The sequence below is a fragment of the Hypanus sabinus genome, chromosome 8 (assembly GCF_030144855.1).
Source record: "Hypanus sabinus isolate sHypSab1 chromosome 8, sHypSab1.hap1, whole genome shotgun sequence".
In the NCBI taxonomy this organism is placed as follows: domain Eukaryota; kingdom Metazoa; phylum Chordata; class Chondrichthyes; order Myliobatiformes; family Dasyatidae; genus Hypanus; species Hypanus sabinus.
This window is the reverse complement of record NC_082713.1, coordinates 134,199,967-134,224,458: the sequence shown is the minus strand read 5'-3', so window position 1 is coordinate 134,224,458 and position 24,492 is coordinate 134,199,967. Positions and strand designations below refer to the sequence as shown.

The 24,492-nt window shown below is 41.3% G+C and overlaps 1 protein-coding gene and 1 long non-coding RNA gene across 4 annotated transcripts in view; one reads left to right on the top strand and one right to left on the bottom strand.

Annotated features, from left to right (window-relative positions):
* Positions 1 to 24,492, bottom strand: part of pot1 (protection of telomeres 1 homolog) — a 358,923-nt gene that overhangs the window by 119,870 nt on the left and 214,561 nt on the right. For all 3 annotated transcript variants that reach the window (XM_059977893.1, XM_059977894.1, XM_059977895.1), the window contains one exon: positions 22,572 to 22,702. In XM_059977893.1, the coding sequence (XP_059833876.1) occupies positions 22,572 to 22,702 (131 nt within the window). The remainder of the gene's footprint in view (positions 1 to 22,571; positions 22,703 to 24,492) is intronic.
* On the top strand, positions 6,088 to 24,306 carry LOC132398445 (uncharacterized). Its single transcript, XR_009513658.1, has 3 exons — positions 6,088 to 6,689; positions 17,695 to 17,903; positions 23,524 to 24,306. It is a non-coding gene; the product is annotated as an uncharacterized LOC132398445 (long non-coding RNA).

Sequence of the window (24,492 nt, the reverse complement as noted above, 5' to 3'; positions counted from 1 at the left end):
AGCAGATTATTATTTGAATGGTAAAAATCTGCAGCACGCTGCTGTGCAGAAGAACTTGGGAGTGGTTGTGCCTGAATCACAAAAGGTTGGTTTGCAGGTGCAGCAGGCTATCAAGGTGGCAACTGGAAAGTTGGCCCTCATTGTTAGAAGGACTGAATTCAAGAGCGGAGAGGCTATGCTGCAACTGTATAGTGTATTGGTGAGACCACACCGGGAATACTGCTTCTGGTCTCCTTACTTGAGGAAGGATATACTGGCTTTGGAGGCAGCGCAGAGGAGGTTCACCAGGTTGATTCCAGAGATGAGGGTGTTGGACTATGAGGAGAGATTGAGTCGCCTGGAACACTTGCTGGAATGAGATGAGATCTTATAGAAACATAAAATTATGGAAGGGATAGATAAGATAGAGGCAGAAAAGTTCCCGAGGCTAGAACTAGGGACATAGCCTCAAGATTCGAGTGAGTAGATTTAGGATGGAGATGAGGAGGAACTGCTTTTCCCAGAGAGTGGTGAATCTGTGGAATTCTCTGCCCAATGAAGCAATGGAGGCTACCTTAGTAAATATATTTAAGACGAGGTTGGATAGATTTTTGCATAGTAGGGGAATTAAAGGTAATGGGGAAAAGGCAGGTAAATGGAGATGAGTCCACGGGCAGATCAGCCACAATCTTATTGAATGGCGGAGCAGGCTCAATAGGCCAGATGTACTAATCCTGCTCCTATCTCTAATGTTCATACATTCTTATTAGATTCCCCCCTTCTCCAGCCCTTTAACTCATTCACCAATCAACTTCCCAGCTCTTTATATCACCTCTCCTTCTCACCTATGACCTTGTACCTCTTCCTCTCCCCCCCCCCCCACTCTGACTTCTCATTTCTTTTCTAACTGTATCTTAAATATACTTAGTAAGAAGCCTCAACTAGTTCCCTGGGCAAAGAATTCCACAGATTCACCACACTCTGGGAAAAAAAAAGTTTCTCCTCATCTCCGTCCTAAATCTTCTCCCCTGAATCTTGAGGCAATGTCCCCTAATTCTAGTTTCACCTACCAATGGAAGCAACTTTCCTACTTCTATCTTAGTAATCCCTTTCAAAATTTCGTATGTTTCTACAAGATCCCCTCTCATTCTTCTGAATTCCAGAGAGTATCATCCCAGGTGACTCAATCTCTCCTCATAAGTTAACCCTTTCATCTCTGGAATCAAGCTGGTGAACCTCCTCTGCACTGCCTCCAAAGCCAGTATACCCTTCCTTAAGTATGGAGATCAGAATTGCACACAGTACTCCAGGTGCAGCCTCACTAGTACCCTGTATAGTTGCAGCATGACCTCCCTGCTCTTGAATTCAGTCCCTCTAGCACTGAAGGGCAACATTCCATTTGCCTTCTTAATAACCTGTTGTACCTGCAAGCCAACATTTTGTGATTCATGCACAAGCACTCCCAAGTGCCTCTGCACAACAACGTGCTGCAATCTTTCACCATTTAAATAATAATCTGCTCTTCTATTATTCCTTCCAAAGTGGATGATCCCGCATTTACCAAATTGTATTCCATCTGCCAGACCTTGCCCATTCATTTAACCTATCTTTATCCCTCTGCAGACTCTCCACATCCTCTGTACAATTTGCTTTTCCACTCAGTTTAGTGTCATCAGGAAGTTTTGCTACGCTACATTCAGCCCCCTCTTCCAAATCATCAATGTAAATGATAAACAGCCACGGGCCCAGCACCAACCACTGCAGCACCCCACTCACCACTGACTGCCAACCAGAGAAACACCCATTTATAACAACTCTCTGCCTTCTATTGGTTAACCAATCCACTCTCCATGCCAATACATTTCCTCCAACTCCATGCATTCGTATCTTATTTATAAGTCTCTTGTGCGGCACTTTATCGAACGCCTTCTGGAAATCCAAGTATATGACATCTACTTGTTCCCCTCTACCCACTGCACTTGTTATGTCCTCAAAGACTTCAGTAAGTTTGTCAAACAGGACCTGCCCTTTCTGAATCCATGCTGTGTCTGTCTAAGGAAACTACTCTTTTCTAAATGTTTTGTTATTTCTTCCTTAATGACAGCTTCAAGCATTTTCCCAACTACAGATGTTAAGCTAACTGGTCTATAGTTGACTCTCTTTTGCCTACATCCTCTTTTTAAAAAGTGGCATGACATTTGTTGTCTTCCAATCCGCCGGGACCTGCCCAGAGTCTAGAGAATTTTGCTAAGTGATTACCAACGCGTCTACTATAACCTCTGCCAATTCCCTCAGCAACCTGGGATGCATCCCATCAGGACCAGGAGACTTGTCTACCTTCAGGCCCTCTAGTTTGCTCTTTAGTGACAGTGATTTTATCAAGGTTTTCACCTCCCATTTCGTCCATAACATCATTCTTTGGCATATCAGACGAGTCCTCCACCGTGAAGGACTCCACACAAAATAGTTGTTCAATGCCTCCGCCATTTCTTTATCATTCAGTATTAATTTTCCCTTCTCGTCTTCCAAGGGACTTACGTTGACTTTAGCCACCCTCTTCCACTTTATATATTTATTAAAACTTTTGCTATCTGTTTTAATATTTTATGCTAATTTACTTTTATACTCTGTCTTCATGTTCCTTATTTCTTGTTTAGTTCTTCTCTATTGCTTTTTAAAGTTTTCCCAATCCTCTAGTCTCCCACTACTCTTTATGACTTTGTACACATAAGCTTTTATACCATGCTTTATCTCCTTAGTTATCCAAGGCTGGCTCTCCCCACACTTAATGTCCTTAATTTTGACTGGAGCATACTTTTGTTGAACACTGTGAAAAATCTCTTTGAAAGTATTCCACTGTTCCCCAACTGTCCTACCAAATAGCCTGTGTTCCCAATCCACATTAGCCAACTCCTCCCTCATCCTGTTGTAGTCTCCCTTGTTCAAGCATAATACACTAGAAATCCTGCCAATAATTTAACATATTGGCAGGATTTCTGTTTGATAATAACTTTTTTTAATGTTAAGGTTTCTGCATTTTGCATTTGCATTTTTAAAGACAAATATAATTTTGGTTAAAACTGCTTTAGCACTGATAATCAAATGTTACAAGCATTGAGTCTCATTCCTCAAGAATTTAACTATTATTATTAATATTTGATTAAATAATGAATGACTTTAACGTTTTCTCTGGCTCTCCTTATCTCTAACTATTGTCTCCCCTTTAATTTGTCAGTCAGTTGGAATTTGGTTCTCAGCAAACTGGGACTACTAAAATTAAAAAAAAACACAATACAAATTAAAGCAACTTCTGCCAATAATAGCAGGGCAATTCCTCAAGAAAAATGCAGTAAGTGCAGCATAGTTACATGGAATTCACTGGTACAAACCCTATCCTAGTTCAACCACTCCACTTAATTGACAGGGGCAAGAGCCAATCAACTCCAGCTTGGTTGATTACACTGTCACTAATAAGCATTCTTGTACTCTCGACCTGATTTGTCATAAATTGTTTATTCTAATTTACACAGCCTGATGCAGGTTGTTTCTTTATTCCTGCACAGTATGCAGCATCAGTGACAAGGTCATTGATTCCTTCAAGCTGCTTGCTAAGCCATTTCTCTCAGCAGCTTGGGTTAGTCACATTGGTGTGGGTTTGCAGTTATATTTGGCCAGACCAGGCAGGGATAGCAGATATTTAACAGCTACATTTTGAAATAGCAGATTTTTAATTCCAGAATCACTTAATAAAAATAACTTAAATAAATCAATTGGTATGGTGATTCTTCCTCCAGCCAATGATAAAATAGCCATTCACCGCTTACATATCAGAAAAATCCTCCCTAATCATTCTTCCTCACCTCCTCATCCTAGGGCATCCACCCCACTTGCACAGACAAAAGTCAATGTCCTCCATCCCAGGACAATCTTCCCCCATCTCCTCCATCCCAGGACAATCATCAACAACACCCTCCATCCCAGGACAATCTTCCCCCATCTCCTCCATCCCAAGACAATCCTCTCCAAAACCCTCCATCTCAGGACAATCTTCCCCCACCTCCTCCATCCCAGGACAATCATCAACAACACCCTCCATCCCAGGACAATCTTCCCCCATCTCCTCGATCCCAAGACAATCCTCTCCAAAACCCTCCATCTCAGGACAATCTTCCCCCACATCCTCCATCCCAGGACAATCTTATCCCCACCTCCTCCATCCCAGGACAATCTTCCCCCATCTCCTCCACCCCAAGACAATCCTCTCCAACACCCTCCATACCAGGACAATCCTCTCCAACACCCTCCATCCCAGAACAATCTTCCCCCACTTCCTCCATCCCAGGACAATCCTCTCCAAAACCCTCCATCTCAGGACAATCCTCTCCAAAACCCTCCATCCCAGGACAATCCTCTCCAAAACCCTCCATCCCAGGACAATCTTCCCCCATCTCCTCCATCCCAAGACAATCCTCTCCAAAACCCTCCATCTCAGGACAATCTTCCCCCACCTCCTCCATCCCAGGACAATCTTCCCCCACCTCCTCCATCCCAGGCCAATCATCAACAACACCCTCCATCCCAGGACAATCTTCCCCCATCTCCTCCATCCCAAGACAATCCTCTCCAAAACCCTCCATCTCAGGACAATCTTCCCCCACCTCCTCCATCCCAGGACAATCTTCCCCCATCTCCTCCATCCCAGGACAATCATCAACAACACCCTCCATCTCAGGACAATCTTCCCCCACTTCCTCCATCCCAGGACAATCCTCTCCAAAACCCTCCATCCCAGGACAATCCTCTCCAAAACCCTCCATCCCAGGACAATCCTCTCCAAAACCCTCCATCCCAGGACAATCTTCCCCCATCTCCTCCATCCCAAAACAATCCTCTCCAACACCCTCCATCCCAGGACAATCTTCCCCCATCTCCTCCATCCCAAAACAATCCTCTCCAACACCCTCCATCCCAGGACAATCTTCCCCCCACCTCCTCCATCCCAGGACAATCTTCCCCCATCTCCTCCATCCCAAGACAATTCTCTCCAAAACCCTCCATCCCAGGACAATCTTCCCCCACCTCCTCCATCCCAGGACAATCTTCCTCCACCTCCTCCATCCCAGGACAATCTTCCCCCACCTCCTCCATCCCAAGACAATCCTCTCCAACACCCTCCATCCCAGGACAATCTTCCCCCACCTCCTCCATCCCAAGACAATTCTCTCCAAAACCCTCCATCCCAGGACAATCTTCCCCCACCTCCTCCATCCCAGGACAATCTTCCTCCACCTCCTCCATCCCAGGACAATCTTCCCCCACCTCCTCCATCCCAAGACAATCCTCTCCAACACCCTCCATCCCAGGACAATCTTCCCCCATCTCCACCATCCCAAAACAATCCTCTCCAACACCCTCCATCCCAGGACAATCTTCCCCCACCTCCTCCATCCCAGGACAATCCTCCCCCATCTCCTCCACCACAAGACAATCCTCTCCAACACCCTCCATCCCAGGACAATCTTCCCCCACCTCCTCCATCCCAGGACAATCCTCTCCTAAACCCTCCATCCCAGGACAATCTTCCCCCATCTCCTCCATCCCAAGACAATCCTCTCCAACACCCTCCATCCCAGGACAATCTTCCCCCACCTCCTCCATCCCAGGACAATCTTCCTCCATCTCCTCCATCCCAAGACAATCCTCTCCAATACCCTCCACCTCATGTCAACCCTCCCCCACCTCCTCCATCCCAGGACAATCCACACCTACCTCCTCCATTCTCTCCAGCCTCATCCATCCAAAAAGAATACTCCCCCTACCCTCTACATCCCAGGACGATCCTCCTGCCACTCCAGGAAAATCCACTCAACCCCTTCCAACCTCGGATAATCCACCTCCTAAATATTCAAACACATGAATGCAAGAAAGGAATACAAGGCTGGTTGAGGATACATGAGTCATGGAGGCAGAGTCAGAGAGTGATGGTTCACTCAGCACCTTCAGCCCAATGAGTGTGTGCCAACTATCATCCACCCATCCACACTAATCCCATTTTATTCTCTTCATATTCCATTCAACCTCCCCAGACTCTTAAAACTCACCCACATTAGTCACGCATCAATCTACACATCTCCGGCACGGCACAGAGTGACGGAGAGAACATGCAAAATCCAGGGAGTCAGAATTGAACCCAGGTTGCCAAGGAGCAGTGAGGCAGCAGTTCCTCTACCTGCATCCACAGACTGCCCAGGGGTTTTGACTCTTCATCAAAGCATTCGTTCAGTGATTCTTTCTCAAAGATGTGTAGATATCACTTGGGGGGCCTCAGTGAAGGCCACCTGTAGATTCCAAACACAACGAAGTACACACTTAAACCTATAGGTGGCAGTATGGTTCACTTTTCATAACTGGGCTTGGCATGCAATTTGCAGTTGTTTGCATTTTTAATTCCCATTCCAAAGAAAATTAGATCCACTTGATTACACCTTTTATGTAAGTGGATTAGAGCACAGTCCCAAAAGAGGACTAATTAGAAGAACTTTAGTTACTGCTCTGATTTTCTTTCTCCAACTGCGACTCTTTAATTTGCCCTGCATTAACCGCCACAGGGGAACAGAAGTCAGGCTCACTCAGAGGAGGCCTTCTCTCTGTTCACGAATGAAGGTCAGCTCGTTTTTTCCTTCACGCTCCAGTGTCTGCACACAGATGGGGTATGTACATTTATGGGCACAGTACGATTCTGCGCGTGTGGTTTTGTAAACAAACACTTTGCAGGTGCTTGGAGATGTTGATGGTGTAATGAGCAACAACCAGTCTTACATATGGGCCCCATATCTAAGAAAGGGTGTGCTGGCATTGAAGAGCATCCAGAGTCCAGAGGAGTTTAACAAGAATGATCCTGGGAATGAAGGTTAACATGTGAGGAGTGTCTGAAGGCTTTGTGACTGTACTCTCAGGAGGTTAGAAGAGTGAGCAGCTGAGGTGTGGGTGGTGTTTGAAGCTTACTGAATATTATCAGGCTCTGAGTGGACATGGAGAGGATGTTTCCAATAGTGGGAGAGTCTGGGAACAGAGGTCAAGCCTCAGGATATAAGGATGTCCCTTTAGAACAGAAAAGGGGGTGAATTTCTTTAGTCAGAGGATGGTGAAACTGTGGAGCTCATTCCTGCAGACGTCTGCGGTGGCCAAGTCACTGGGCAGATTGATAGCTTCTTGATTAGCAAGGGGACCTTTCATTTCCACGATTATTCTCGCAAATGTGTTCTGGACCAACTCCAATGCTGGCACATCCTTCTTTAGATATGAGCCCAAACATCTGGTCACAATACTTCAAATGCCTAGTAAATGCTCAGCGGTTCTTAAAATACTTTGACATTCTAATCCTCTTGAAATGAATGCTAACATCAGATTACCCTTCCTTATTACACACTCAACCTGCAAGTTAACCTACAATAAGACATTCGAGACTCTTTGCACCTCCAATTTCTGAATTTGCTCTCAGTTCACAAAATAGTCTACATCCTTATTACTCCCACCAAAATGCATGACCACGCACTTCCCTGCGCTGTATTTTTTTTTAAACTACTTGTCCATTTTCCTAATCTATTCAAGTTCTTTTGTAGGCTCCCTACCAAGAGAGCTTTCAGCCATCATCTTGAAGTGGTATACATTCCATCTGAGACCAATGTCAGGCAGGCACTGGAGGAGCTGAGTAACATAATCAGCAGACATGAAACTATGCACTATGATGCTTTGGCCATCATTGATGGAGATTTCAACAAGGCCAGCTTGAATTAATCTCTGAACAAGTACTGCGGGACCAGTGAGGGCAACACACTTGACCGCCTTTAAGAACACTTACCGTGCCAGCCCATGCCCACCCTTTGGAAATTCCAATCACCTGGCTGTACTTCTAGACCCGGATGTAATAGCAATTATGCTTATTTCTGCCCTTGTATTTATGGCTTGATGCTGGTGTCTTCCACACTGAAGACTGGCACAAAATACTTAACAGTTTATCCACCATTTCTTTGTTCCATATTACTCTGTCTCTGGCATTATTTTCCAACAGTCCAATGCCCACTCTTGCCACTCTTCTGTTGTTTATATATCTGAAAAGTATGTTATTCCTCATTTATATTTTTAGTTTACCTTCATAGTTCATGATTTCATGCCTTATTGCTTTTAAGTTGCCTTCTGTTAGTTTTTTAAAAACTTCCCAATCCCCTAACTTCCCACTAATAATTGTATGCCCTCACTTTTGATTTATACTGTATTTGATTTCCCTGTCAGCCACGGTTACCTCATCCTCCCTCAGAATGCATCTTCTTTGCGATGAACTGATCCTGTGACTCCGAATTGCTCCCAAACGTTCCAGCCGTTGCTTCTCTGTCATTATCCCTGAATGTTGCATTCCAATCAACTTTGGCCAACTCCTTTCTCATGCCTTTATTCAGCTGTAATCCTGATGCATCCAAACTGCAAGGTGAATTCTATCATATTATGGTTACTGTCTCTTTTCCTTAAGCACCCTAATCAGATTGGGTACATTTCACAACACCCAATTCAGAATTGACTTTCCCCTATTTGGACTCAACCATATCATTGGCATTCTACAAATGCCTTCTCTTGGGATTCAGCATCAACCTGATTTTCCTAAACTACTTGCATACTGAAATCCCCCAGGACCATCATAACATTGTTCATATTACATAGCTTTTCTATCTTGTTTTAATTTGTAACCCACATTCTAGCTATTATTCAGAAACAGGGTCTTTTTATCCTTGCAGTTTCTTAACTCTATCCACAAGAATTCTTCTGATTCAATCTCACCTCTTTCCAATGATTTGATTTCATATTTTTATCAGCAAAGCCACTCCACCCCCTCTGCCCATCTGCCTGTCCTTTCGATGGTAAGCTGTCAGCTGTGATTTTCCTCCAACTACCACTTTGTGATGCCCGCAAATTCGTACCTGCCAATCTCTACCTGAGATCTGAAGATAATCTATCTCCTTTTATCTACTGTGTGAACTGGAATATAACATCTGCAGTCCTGTGTTCACCATCCCTCTTCTCAATTTTTCCTCCATGTTGCTTGAAGTTAAAAGTTTTTACCTTTGTAAAAGCTTACAAAAGGTTCAGAGAGCTAGGTAATGTTAGAGATCTAGAAGATTATAAGGCTACTAGGAAGGAGCTTAAGAAGGAAATTAGGAGAGCCAGAAGGGGCCATGAGAAGGCCTTGGTGGGCAGAACTAAGGAAAACACCAAGATGTTCTACAAGTATGTGAAGAGCAAGAGGATAAGACATGAAAGAATAGGACCAATCAAATGTGACAGGCGGAAAGTGTGTATGGAACCAGAGGAAATAGCAGAGGTAGTTAATGAATACTTTACTTATAGTATAGTATTATAAAGTATATTATAAATTATATTTACTATGGAAAAGGATCTTAGTGATTGTGGTGATGACTTGCAGCAGACTGAAAAGTTTGAGCATGTAGATATTAAGAAAGAGGATGTGCTGGAGAATTTGGAAAACATCAAGTTAGATAAGTCGCCGGGACTGGATGAGATATACCCCAGGCTACTATGGGAGGCTAGGGAGGAGATTGATGAGCCTCTGGTGATGATCTTTGCATCATCAATGGGGATGGGAGAGGTTCCGGAAGATTGGAGGGTTGCAGATGTTGTTCCTTTATTCAAGAAAGGGAGTAGAGATAGACCAGGGAATTATAGACCAGTGAGTCTTACCTCAGTGGTTGGTAAATTGATGGAGATGATTCTGAGAGGCAGGATTTATGTACATTTGGAGAGGTATAATATGATTAGGAGTAGTCAGCATGGCTTTGTCAAGGGCAGGTCATGCCTTGCGAGCCTGATTAAATTTTTTGAGGATGTGACTAAATACATTGATGAAGGAAGAGCAGTGGATGTAGTGTATATGGATTTCAGCAAGGCATTTGATAAGGTACCTCATGCAAGGCTTATTGAGAAAGTAAGGAGGCATGGAATCCAAGGGGACATTGTTTTGTGGATCCAGAACTGGCTTGCCCACAGAAGGCAAAGAGTGGTTGAGACGGGTCATATTCTGCATGGAGGTCGGTCACCAGTGGAGTGCCTCAGGTATCTTTTCTGGGACCCTACTCTTCGTGATTGTTATAAATATCCTGGATGAGGAAGTGGAGGGATGAGTTAGTAAGTTTGCTGATGACACAAAGGTTGGAGGTTTTGTGGATAGTGTGGAGGGGTGTCAGAGGTTACAACGGGACATTGATAGGATGCAAAACTGGGCTGAGAAGTGGCAGGTGTTCAACCTAGATAAGTATGAAGTGGTTCATTTTGGTAGGTCAAATATGATGGCAGAATATAGTATTAATGGTAAGACTCTTGGCAGTGTGGAGGATCAGAGAGATCTTGGGGTCCAAGTCCATAGGATGCTCAAAGCAGCTGCGCAGGTTGACTCTGTGGTAAAGAAGGCATATGGTGTATTGGCCCTCATCAATCGTGGAATTGAATTTAGGAGCCAAGAGGTAATGTTGCAGTTATATAGGACCCTGGTCATTCCCCACTTGGTGTATTGTGCTCAGTTCTGGTCACCTCCCTACAGGAAGGATGTGGAAGCCATAGAAAGGGTGCAGAGGAGATTTACAAGGATGTTGCCTGGATTGGGGAGCATGCCTTATGAAAACAGGCCTTTACTCGGCCTTTTCTCCTTGGAGCGAAGGAGGATGAGAAGTGACCTTATAGAGGTGTATAAGATGATGAGAGGCATTGAGCGTGTGCATAGTCAGAGGGTTTTTCCCCAGGGTTGAAATGGTTGCCACAAGAGGACACAGGTTTAAGGTACTGGGGAGTATGTACAGAGGAGATGTCAGGGGTAAGTTTTTTACTCAGAGAGTGGTGAGTACGTGGAGAGTGGTGGGCTACCGGCAACGGGTGGTGGAGGCGGATATGATAGGGTCTTTTAAGAGGCTTTTAGAGAGGTACATGGAGCTTAGTAAAATTGAGGGCTATAGACAAGCCAAGTAATTTCTAAGGTAGGGATATGTTTGGCACAACTTTGTGGGCTGAAGGGCCTGTATTGTGCTGTAGGTTTTCTATGTTTCTAAACTTTTTGTCTTAGCCTTTATCCTGGAGACTTCAGCAAACTCTCCTGTGCTCTCCTGTTGAACTGGAACCCTGTTCAACTGAGCTGTTGAACCCATCTCCTTACTATTTAGTTTAAAGCCCTGTCGTCAGCCCTAGTAATGTGATTTGCCAGGACCCTAGTCCCAGCATGTTTCAGAGGGAGCCTGTCCCATTGGAATAGACCCCCCTCCTTCCCCAGTACTGGTGCCAATTTCCCACAAATTCAAATCCACTTCTCCCACACATCAGGGAGCTATAACTCTCTAATTGTATTAACCCTGTGCCATGTTGCACACGGCTCAGGTAACAATCCAGGGAGTATTACTTCTGTGGTGTTCTTTTAATTTAGTATCTAGCTGCTCAGATGTGCTCAGCAGAACACCCTTCCTTGTTCTTGTTTTCACCAATTCCGGGAATCAGTCAAAAAACTGCAAGTGCTAGAAATAGGAAATAAATACAGAAATCTCAGCAGGTCAGACAGCACCTGTGGAAGGAGAAGCAGTCAAGATTTTAGGAACATATATGACTCTTTATCATGAGCTGTGGAGTAGAGCTGCAGCCACAAAATGTCCTCTTTCCACAGATACTGCCTGATTACCGAGCTCTTGCAACATTTTCTGTTTTTATAAATGCCAAATTAACCTTCTCTGAACTGACATATTTTTGTTCCAATTATAAGCATATGCATGCTCTTGTACATTTCTCCTTAGGAATGGAGAACCACTACTGAATATATACGCACCCCCGGGAAATGTTATTGGGTTCTTTCAGAAAATTACTGATATTATGGTAGCGGACGCAGAAGGTCTCCTGATATGTGGGGGAGACTTAAATTTATAATTACAACCAAACTTAGACTCTTCCAATAGAAAAACCTATGAAACAAAATCTTTACAAAAGAAAGTTAATACACTTTTTGAGGATGTTGGTTTAATTGATATATGGAGGGACCTTTTCCCAACAGAAGGGATTACACTCATTATTCTGCTCCCCATTCTGTATATACAAGAAAAGACTATTTCATAACATTTTGAAAAGGCAAAGACAAAATAAACACCTGTGGAATTGGGACAATAGATATAAGTGACCACGCACCTATATATTTATCTGTTGATTTTGACCTACAACCGAAAAATACTATTTGGAAACGAAATTCAAGTCTACTCAATGATGCGTACTTTAAGGAACAAATTAAAAAAGAAATTGGTCTCTACTTAGAATTTAAGGATAATGAAGAGGTTTCACCTCCCATTTTATGGGATACTCTGAAGGCTGTCTTAAGAGGGAGAATTATAGCGATATCTTCATATAAGAAAAAAGGAATAAAACATTAGAGGAATTACAAAATAGGCTGAAGGAACTACAGAAAAAACACAAATTGAATTTGGCACGGGATACATTAGGGGAAATTAAAAGAATTAGAAATGAAATTAATAGCTTGGCTACGCAAGAGCTCAGGAAAAATTTAATGTTTCTGAAACAGAAACATTATGAAAGTGGATCAAAATCTATGAAAATACTGGCGTGGAAACTGAAAAAAAAATAGCAGAAAATACAATTCATAGAATTAGGGACCCAAGAACAAAATGATAAAAAAATAAGCTAAGTTAAATTCAAGAAGCTTTTGAAGTGTTTTACAAAACTCTATATTCCAAAGTTCCAGCAGGAAGCACAACCCAAATTGACACCTTCTTGAATTCTCTGGCGTTACCCACTTTAAATGAAGAACAAAATAGAACGATGACTGCTGACATAACTGAAGTTGAATTAAAAGCTGCAATTAGTAGGCTTAAATTAAACAAGTCACCAGGATCAGATAAGTATACAACAGAGTGGTACAAAGAATTTAAAAATGCTTTAATTCCTGTTTTACTCCCCACCCTGAACTGGGCTCTAAAAAAGGCACAAATGCCACCCAGTTGGAAAGAAGCAATAATCTCAGCTATACCGAAAGAAGGATAAAATGGAATGTGGGTCATTTAGACCAATATCCGTTCTTAATATAGATTATAGATTATTTACCTCTATCATGGCCAAACGATTAGAGGAGTTTCTACCCATACTGATACATAACGATCAGACAGGTTTTATATGACAACGCCAAACACAAGACAATATACAAAGGGCACTTCACATTATGGATCATATACAAAAAAATAAAATCGAAGCAATAGTGATAAGCGTGGATGCTGAAAAGGCACTTGATTTGGTTATTTGGAATTTTCTTTACAGAGTTTTACATACATTTGGTTTCCAAAACACAATTATTAAAACTAAACAGACACTATATGACAACCCTACTGCTAGGATTAAAATCAATGGAATTAAAATCAAATAGCCTTACCCTAGAAAGGGGCACGAGACAGGGTTGTGCAAGGTCACCGCTACTCTTAGCATTATATCTAGAACCATTAGCTCAATACATCAGACAAAATGAAGATATCTAGTGGAATTACGATTAAAGGGATCTACGCGGATGACATTTTGATCTATCTAGGGCAACCAATGTTCTCTTTACCTAAATTGATGCAATCCTTTGAACAATATGGTCAATTATCAGGATACAAAATCAACACAGATAAAACCCAATTACTTTCATATTACTATGGCCCACCGAGAGAAAATGAAAGTCAATATCCCTGGGCATGGCACACAGAGTCTTTCAAATATTTGGGCATCATTATGCCAAAAGATTTGGCAAAATTATCAGAATGTAATTATCAGCCTTTATATAAAAAAATTAAGGTTAGATATGGCAAGATGGAACCTGATTCCTTTTTTCAGTCTCAGTTCAAGGATTGAGTCTATTAAAATGAATATACTGCCCAGAGTGTTATATCTCTTTCAGACCCTACCAATAGAGATTAGTCAAAATCAATTCAATGAATGGAACAAGATGCTATCAAGGTATATTTGGCAGGGTAAAAGGCCTAGAGTTCATCTCAAAACTTTGCAATTAGCAAAGGCAAAAGGGGGGGATGGGACCCACCTTCTCTTAGAGATTATTATTTTGCAGCACAGTTGAGAGCTGCGATATGTTGATATATGGTGAGCATCATATGATGCTCAATGGAAAAACACTGAGGAGCGGGTATTTCCCATCCCCAGACAAGCAATTTTGGCTGATAACATCCTGCAAAGGTACATAAATACTATTGATAATCCATGGGTGAAATTGACTCTTAAAATATGGAAAACTACTATAAAAGAACATATTCTAGAGGGAGATATTGCAATTCTTAAATGGTGTGCAAATGACTTGGATTTTACACCAAATAAATTGGATACTAGATTTAAGGACTGGACAGCTAAAGGAATAACAGTTCTTTGTAACATAATGAAAGAAGGAACACTGTTCAGTTTTGAAATGCTTAAAGAGAAGCACTTATTAGAAAAACAAGAATTTTATTGGTATTTACAGATGCGACAATATGTTAATAAGATGCTTAAAAATGTAACCAAGGCAAGTACATGCTTGATAGAGCTATTTAGAAAAGCATATAGTTCAGATAACGGTAGTAGAATCATTTCAAGCATGTATAAGGGATTGTCAAATATTAAAACACATTCAACTTCATACATTAAAACAAAATGGGAGAAGGAAGGAGGGATAATTATATCTGAGGAAGAATGGACAATAATATGGAGGTATCAGTGTAAGTGTACCAGTTCACAGAAATGGAGGGAGTTTGGATGGAAAAACTTGATAAGATATTTTATTACACCTCTCAGAAATCCCATTATGATAGTAACCTCCCTGTTTGCTGGAGAAATCATGGAAACCAAAATGCAAATAATTATCATATTTTTTGGGACAGCCCTGTAATCAAAAACTATTGGAGGGGGATACACAATGCCCTACAAGACATCTTTAAATGTGAAATACCCTTGGAGAGTAAGACCATATATTTTAGATATATACCTCAGGAATGGTTGAAAAGAGATAAATATTTAATGAATATACTGTTGGTGGCAGGTAAAAAGTCTCTTACTAGGAAATGGTTATCACAGGAGAGCCCAACTTTAAATGCATGGTTGGAAATTACAATGGTCATTTACAAAATGGAGAAGATAACAGCATCTGTTAATCATAAGCTGGAACATTTTGATTCATACTGGGCAAAATGGTTTAACTACATAATGTCTCATAGGCCTGATTTTATTCTCACAAATCAATATGTTGTAGAAAAAAAGATCACTCCGTACTTGTACATAGTTTTGCTTGTTTTCTCTCTCCGCTTTTTTCTATAAGTGTATACCTCAGATAAATACTTTGTGGAGATTTGTGATATATATGATTATATGATATATATGTACAATGTCTGAAATACATCTTATGGAAATGTTTGTTTGATGATGAACTTCAATAAAACAAATTACAAAAAAAAAGGAATGGAGTACCAAAACTGTACATTGTCAATGTGGTTACCAGGATCTGTTAAGACATGGCCACGTTGCTTTTGCAGAAAGGCCAATGCTGTGTTTGCCTCCTAATTACTTGCTGTACCCGCATACTAACCTTCTGTATTTAATTTACACGGATTATCCAGTACAGCAGCATTCTCAAGCCCTTTACTTGACCACCCCACTCCCACAGGGTAACATGATTAAGAAACACATCACATTCTACCATTCCAGTGTGCGTCAGAAACCTAGCACTCTCTTGTCAAAATCTCCCTCAACTACTCCACAACTATAATTCGTCACACTGCCTGACCTGAATAAAAAGAAATTTCCAAAAACTAAATATCAGCAAAACCATAACCATTGCTTTTGGTCCCTCTCATAAAGCTCCTGGTCTATAACCACCGACTCCTTCTCTCTCTTTGACACATACCTGAGGTTGGACCAGAGTAGACTTCAAAATGAGCCAGTGTCTATATAGCTCCTCTTTTGTTTTTTAAATTGAATAGACAAAATCTGCAATACTACCAGCAAGGTTCAATAGGAAGGCAGTTAGTGCTTCTGCCACACAGCTCCAAGGACTCGGATTCCATTCTGATGCCTGGTGCTATCTATGTGGAGTTGGCGCATTCTTACCACGACTGCAGGAATTATGCCCAGATACACTCATTTCCTTCCACACCCCAATGATGTGCAGGTCAATTGCTTCATTCACCTCTGTCAATTGACCCTTGTATATAAGCAAGTGGTAAAATCTAGAGGAGGGGGAAAGATTTACTGAGAATGTTGGGGGAAAGTAATAAAGTAATATTAGTGTTTCAAGGCAGCTGATAGTTATGGGTTTGGAGGACCAAAGGTCCTGTTTCCATGCTCTGTTAACTGTGATTACAGGAGAATTAGTGACAGAGGAAATTGTTCAAGACATGGCATAAACTTGATAAACCAACAGGCCTCTGTCTGTAGCATAGAAAGATATGGTAATATCACACTCCTCCATTCTTCTCTGGTATTATCTGAAATTGAAAATGTCATCCATGTTTTTGTTACATCAAAGCTGTTCTAAAGCACTGACCAGCTTCTCATTTTATACCCTACATAAGCACTGTGCTATAAAGCTGACCTACAGTACCCTGGGCCCCAGTCTCTATTTCTGAACTACATTCATTCCTGGCTCAGCATCACATGAGTTTTACCATTCTTGTCCTGGTTTTTGATTCAAAGATTCAAAGTACACTTATTATTGAAGTATTTAAGCCGTATACAACCTGTTGGCACACAAAGAGATGCATCCTCTTTTCCCTGTAGTCTCCACCAGTTCCACATCCCAGAGGGTTTGGCAGGCCTTCTAACCCCAAGTCCACTGGAGACCTTCAAATCACGAGGCCTAAAGGCTTTCTCTCAAAGCCTCTCCCATTGTCTTCCATCCTCTGCTTCATTACAACACTCCAAATTATTCGAAGATTTATGGTTCAGTTTAAAATAATGTTCCTACCAAGCATCTTTTACTACATTAGAGGTGAGTTGTTGTTGAGATACACTTGAGCTCTGGTCTCTAAAGAACCACACTTATCTCTAAAATTATATTCACACCATTTTTCTACATTAATATTAAAAGTACATTAAGTTATTAAATTATATATTCTAATAACTGCAGTATAGTAACACAAATGTATTGCATTAATAAATTCTACAATAACTTAATACAACTCATATATAAAACATATTCAAATATATTTTCTCTGCTTTTTATGTCTTGTTTTATCTCTGAAAATTAAAGTGTGAAGCCTTCTAACCATCATTTATGCATATCTCGTGGCAGATTCAAGAAAATATAATCACAGTACTTTTTGACTATAACATTTTATAATCTCATTTAAAAATGTCACTCAGTGGTAGAACACATTCTGCAGACTTCGTTAACAAAAATCACAGCAAACTGCATAAGTAGGTCATAACTTTTTTTCTGCAATCAGTAACATATATGCAAAACACTTGGATGAGTAGTGCAAGGACAGGCTTTGCAGAAGGTTTCCTAGACAGTTATTACCAGAATCCTGAGAACCTGGGTGATCTGGAGTAAGTCACTTCAGTCCTAAGAATGGTTCGATGCTTAAGAATAAGTTGTAATAAAAATACAGGTTTTTTTCTTCTTCCTATTCTTCCTCATCATCCTGAATTTTGCAGGTTTCCTTCGTTTGACCTTCAAAACATGAGGAATTGCAGAAACCATTTGGAAATCCATTCTAGGGCTACCGAACAGTGGTTTTCCTCACCTCCTTCATCTCACCCAGAATGCAGGGCTACACATTCGCCTAAATCGGCCACTGTTTTATTCCCTTGACCCCTGGTGAAACTTTGAACAATGATCCTTGGTCCTTCAGCTGCAATTCTTTGTAAGTGCATTTGACACAATTTAACCAAGGAAATTTCATGGGAAAAAAAAGATATTTTCAAAGGTTTATTGCTTTACTGAGTAGTCTGGTTAACATTCAGTCATTTGAAATTGTCTAGAACAATGCAAGCTTGTCTTTTATGCAACCAGCAGCCTTTGTCTGGTACTGTTATTGTGCACAGTACCAACACATTTAGTAAAACCCAGCTGCTGCATCACAGATTTGGGGACTCCCCATTGATTTCCTCAACATATTCCCAATTCTTCCCCCACCAAAGATGGGACAGGCTAATTGGCCATTAGTGTGTAGCTTGGTGATAGAGCCTAGGGGCTGGAAATGATAAAAACACAAGCAGAATAGAATGAATAAGAGTAAATGGGTGCTTGATGGCCAGTGTGGACTTAACAAGCCAAAAGGCCTGTTTCTGTGATGTGTGACACTGATGTGATCAATACTTGTCAAGAAAGACCACTTCTTAACAAGCAGCCACTCAGACAACTGTGAGCCCATATTTTTTCCAATTACTTACTCTGTCACTGGTTTGTTCTCAAAACTAGAACTCCTGGGATTAAGTCAACAATGGCAGGACACAAATGAAGCTAGCTAAGGAATATAACATAAGGTTGCAGAGCCTCTAAGTTGCCCAATTTTGTGTAGAGAACACATTGCAAAGTGACTTCAGTATGACATCAGGATTTCCTCTCCACAAGGCAGTGACCACCCCTGCCATAACGTCCACAGGTAATAGTTGATAAGATGAGGACAAGATGAGTGTTCCTCGTGTGCTGGTCTCCTTGTCACAGGCATGTTGTTGATTAGGATTCAGTTTGATCATGGTGATGTTACTGACAACCAATAAAGACCTTCAGTGTAGATTGTGAGCCAATCTCAATAGCATTCTATAACTGACTGATTTGTTCTGCTTAGCTGCTCTGTGACAACACTTCCCACAATTATGGTGCAAGCTCCATTTACTAATGAGAGTACACCGCAGATTGAGTTCACCATTGGCACAATCGCATCCACGGTGCAGGTCGATGCAGAATGCACTCTGATAGCAGACGTGAGACGTCTCAGTGACTCATTTGGCATTTTTAAGGAGTTGCATATAGGCAGGTTTCCTTTACAAAAGGACATCATATTGTGTGTTTACAACAATCTGGTGGCTTTAATTGTCACCATTAATGAAAGTAGTGTTTTAATTCCAGATGTATTTAATTAACTGAAATTATATTTCTGAACTGCTGTGGTGGGATTTGAACCAGTCCCTGGATCATTAGTCCGGGCCTCTGAACAACTGATTCACAAACATAACCATTTTGTTCTCACAAATAATTAATTCGTGGATAGGTCACATTCTGTTCCTGCACTGATCAGGGAATAAAACTATTTTCTTTTCAACACTGACAGAGTATTTGTTCAGTAGATACAAAGAGAATTAACAGGAAATATAAACTAAATCTAAAATATCCATGGGAATTGATCGATTCACTTCCACTCAGTTTAATCTGTGTTGTTATGCGGCCTCAAATCTCATTCTGTTCCGCTTATTTTCCTCCCACCATATCTGGTACATTCAAAAAAAGATAGAAGCAAAGCATGTTTCAACAAAAAATGTTTTAAGGAGAAAGATTCTGGTTCATTTTCTGCAGATTGTTTTCAAGATGTTCAATGCTATTCAGGAGTAAGTGAGCATCAATGTTTAATATAAGCATTTAGCAGTAGGTATTAATATTAATTAGCTGTTAGGAAGATTGCAAAATGTAGGCACTTTATGTAAATCTATCCATGTCAGATCTGAACACCATTGAAATTAATGTGACCTTTTCTGGAAACAGAAATTTGCATGCTTCTACATAATAAGTGTTTATCAGGATTTGAGAGGAATAGTTCAGAACTGAGAAATGCAGAATGGGGGAAGCAAGCCAATAATGTTATTGTTTTTTATTGAACCTTGAACTGGTTGGAGAACCATGATATTTGTGCACTATGGACAAATCTGGTAATAAAACTCAGAGTTTTCAAATTGTGGATTGTCTTGGAGGGAAGAGCAACCTCCAATTCTTCTCTCTTCGCAACTAACCATCTCCTCTACACTTTTGTTTGCTGTCTGGTTATCTCTAAGGCTATCTTGGTTATCATCACCAAGAGAGGGGACAACCCACACCTGTGGCCTCTGAGAATTCCACTTTAAGTTGACATCCAACACCATGCATCACAAACAATTCCTTCTTCTGCCCTTTCATCTCTACTCAACCTGAAAATCAATAAATCCTTTAGATGGTGATATTCTTAAAATCTTTACACTTCCCACAACCTTGCAAAAATTCAAAAATTCAAAGCACATTTATTATCAAAGAATGTATAAATTATAATCAAAATTTGTCTGCTTATAGATAGACACAAAGTAAGAAACTCGAATAACCCAATTAAAAAAAAAGACCAAAAACCACTGTGACTTTTGAGAGAAAAAATACACATCATGAAAACAATTAGAAGCAAGCCAACAGCATCCCGAACCAGACTGAGTCCCAGATCCATGCCTGGTTCAGCTGGAGTAGGCCCAAGCCTTGGCCCCCAGTTTTCACAACAGCTGGGGAGAAACGCACAGCAGCCAAATCAGTACACAGCCTCAGCTCAAGAATGAGCTTTCATAGGATAGCAGGCAAAATCAGCCTGACCCTCACCTCCCTATCCGACACTCGGGCTGGCAGCTTTCTGTGCTGGTGTTTAAATGAAAAGCTAGTCCAATGCAGTTGTCTGACTCACACTATTTACCAATTTCCCTTTTCTCATTGATTTACAGTTATATTCCAGTTTTATATCTTAAGTTCTGTTCCTCAAGTCTAAACACTTCCCTGGCCCTGTTCTTTCTTGTCTTTGTAATAATCTCTTTAACAATTCTGCCCCCAGTCTTTTGCACATATCCATTATTTGTGCCTACTCTGGCCACTATGCCTTCAACGATCCTAGCCCCACACACACGATGATTGAACCGGGTGCACAAGCTTGCATTTCACCATAGCAGCTTGGAATCCCTCATCACTCTGCCTCCACATCAGATCCTCAATGAAAGCCATTTTGAATTCAAACTTTTCTTCACTCCTCCAAATATCTCCTCCCTTTCTTCAGATACAACTTAGGTGTTAGTTTCCATGAGCTATGTTGGAAATACACATTATTTTAGTAGGCTTTCAGTGGTTAATTTAGGCTCATTTGCAAAAAAATCAAATTCATCACTAATTCTATGGCATTTTATTGGTGAAACATCCAAGAAAACTTTTTTCCCTGCCTTAAATATATTAATTTAGTCTTAACTCTGATAATATATCTTCCCTTTCTGTCATTCTAGAGTCTGGCTCCAGATTCTCTCGATTCTGGATCCACTTCATATTTGAGTCAACCAGATTAATTCAGCACATTGAGCAGAACAATAACAAGGTTCTGCAGGTTAGACACAGAGGACAAATTCATAAACTAGTGACTTAGTCTGTGTTGATGCCACTTTGCAGATCGAGAGATGATTTCACTGATGATCTTGGGATGTTGAAAAAAAACTCGTAGAATGTACGTTTACGAGAGAATCTATGGTAGGATAATCATGAAAGCATGAGAGAAACTATGGCACTTTTGTTAATGCAGAAATATAGAACTCTATCACACAAGACATAATCATAATTCTATCACTAAATACTCCAATTGTGTGAATGGTATAGATAGTAGTCCGATCACTCGAATCGGGTATGATATTCTGCTAACATGACTCTCAACCTGGGAAGTTAGGATAGATTCCCTTAATGGAGAACACATGTGTGACTTTGGTTAATGTGGAGAGCTGAGGCATGGGCAGCCACCATGTGATCTTTGACAGATTGTGGTTAGGGTCCAAGTGGGATGGAATGCCAGACAACTGGGTATCCTTTACTGGTGCAGCCTCCCCCCGCCTTCACTACTGTTGTGATCTGTCATCTTCAACCAAGTCTGTTACTGAGATATTGATTGGATCACTGTCTGGAACCTCCCCCTTGACCTTACTGCCAAGGGTGATCCTACCAGTCACTAAACACCAGACAGCAGGATCTCAACAACTCACAAGCCCTTTCACACGGACAAGGTGGAGATCCTCGGAGAATATTCCAAGGCCTGGACCTGGAGCTGACATGGCTGTATGGAAGTGAGATGCATATCAGCCACTAGACCGTGGAGAAGGCTTGGGGAGCCCAATGGCTACCCTTCACTTTCCGTGATGCCTGAATATTAACTTCTGCTTTGGTTTGGCCTGCCACCAACTTCTCCAGCCTCAAGTTTTTCTGAAATTGTTGAATGTTTTCAACATAATTTCATTATAATCAATCTATTCAACAGCACTCTTCTCCTGGATAGCTTTAATGACTAGCTCTGTGGAGATAAGGCAGTAAATCATCTGGCCAATACATATCCATCAGCTAAATTACTCCAGCAGATCATCCAGCTGCTGCACAGGTAATCCTGCTGAGCATAAATACCACATAACAACAACCACATTTCGAAGACAGCTTCATCACTTATAAAATGTTTTGGGCTGTTTTGAAGCTGCAAAATACGAAAGTTCTTCCAAAAGTGAAATTGTTTTTTCCCTCTCTGTTAGTCATCATGCTCACTTCACACAAAGCGACTGAACAAACCCACCTTCACTCTGTGGAAGCGAACCACATCGCCAACTTTGTAGATTTTAGGAAGTAGATCAGGATTCCCATTGAAAATCACGCAATTGAGTTTTCCTTCCGAATGGTCCACTATGGTGACAGTAGAACAGTAATCTGCAAAAGTGTGATCACACTCAGTTAAAAGGTCATGGCAAAATATAGAATATTTATTGCAACATACACACACACACAAAATGCTGGAGGAACTCAGCAGGTCAGACAGCCTCTATGGAAATGAATAGATAGTTGACGTTTCGGTGGGGGAGGGGGTTGCGGCCAGCAGGAAGGAGATAGGTGAAGCCAGGTGGGTGGGAAAGGTCAAGGGCTGGAGAAGGATGAGAGGAGAGTGGACCATTGGAGAAAGGGAAGGAGAAGGGGCACCAGGGGAAAATAATAGCAATTCAGAAGAGGTAAAGTGCCAGATTAAGGAATAGAAGAGGGAAGGAGGAGGGAAAAAATTACTGGAAGAAGAAATCTATGTTTATGCCATCAGATTGTAGGCTTCCTTGATGGAATATGAGGTGTTCCTCCTCCTCCTGAGTCCCTTCCTTCTTCCCTTTCTCCTATTGCCCACTCTCCTCTCTTATCAGATTCCTTCTTAGAACATAGAACCATAGAACACTACAGCACAGTACAGGCCCTTCAGCCCTCCATGTTGTGTTGGCCCATATAATCCTTAAAAAAAATCCTAGCCCTTGGCCTTTCCCACCCACCCAGCTTCACCTATCACATTCCAGCTAGCCTGCTTCCCCTCCCCCCACCTTTTTATTCTGACTTCTTTCCCCTTCTTTTTCATCCAAAGTGTTGACTATTCGTTTCCATAGACGCTGCCTGATCAGCTGAGTTCCTCCAGCATTTTGCGTGTGCTGCTTTGGATTTCCAGCATCTGCAGACTCTCTTGTGTTTATAATATTTATTTATATTTGTTCATGTAGTTAAGCTGAACAAGAAGAAATCTGGCTTTCTTTAGTCGGGGAGATTATGAAGTTCTCGCTGTTCTCATGCGGGTAAGATGACGGTACACATCTTTGTGCATCGTGCTTCTAACAAGAAGACCCAAAAAACAATGGATGGGCTCTTATCCTGATATGTCCCCATCAGCTGTGTTCTGAAACACTATGAGAAGTTCCCAGGAACACACAGCAAGAAGCATTGAATGCTGCTAATAGATCATCAGCTTGCAGCAGGATTCTCTTTGGTTTGGCCAAAACAAGTTCATCTTCAATGTAACAAAACGCCTGGAAATGAATGCTGCCAACTGCTATATTTCAGTCTGCAGTTGTGTATGCTAAGGAATTTATTGAAGCCTGATGTAGCCAACTAAAAGGCTTTGTAGAGAGGGACTGCAGTTTTAATATTGTGTGGGCATTGGACACTGAGGGATGGGGTCCTGCTTACTAGCACCTCAAAAGTGTGTTTAAAGATGCCATACGAGTGTCACTGGGGCCTTATAAACAGAATGGGCTGATTTGACGGCACAATGAATGTATTGATTTGATGACACTACGTACATACAAAAATTCACACTGATTGTGTCGATTTCCTCCATGTATTTTTATGAATAAAGTTGACTTTCGAAAGAAAAGACTTAGAATTGGGAGAATACCCTAAAAATTAGCCCAGTGATAACATAGAAAGCACTTAGTCCACATACAGAGGAGCAGAAATCTGCACATCCCTTCCCCAAGTTCGGATCACTGAAACATTTTATAACCCTCGTTACAGGCTTCCTTCTTCAGTAATACAGGTAAATAGCCAGGCAACATCAAGCTACAAATTCTTTTGCATTTTAAGCATGATTTTTTTTTGGGGGGGGGGGTGAATGCCCCACAAAAAATTAAGATGGAATTTGAGTACTCCCTTTTACAGCTTCCACGTTTTGTGCCGATTAATTAGTCAAGTTA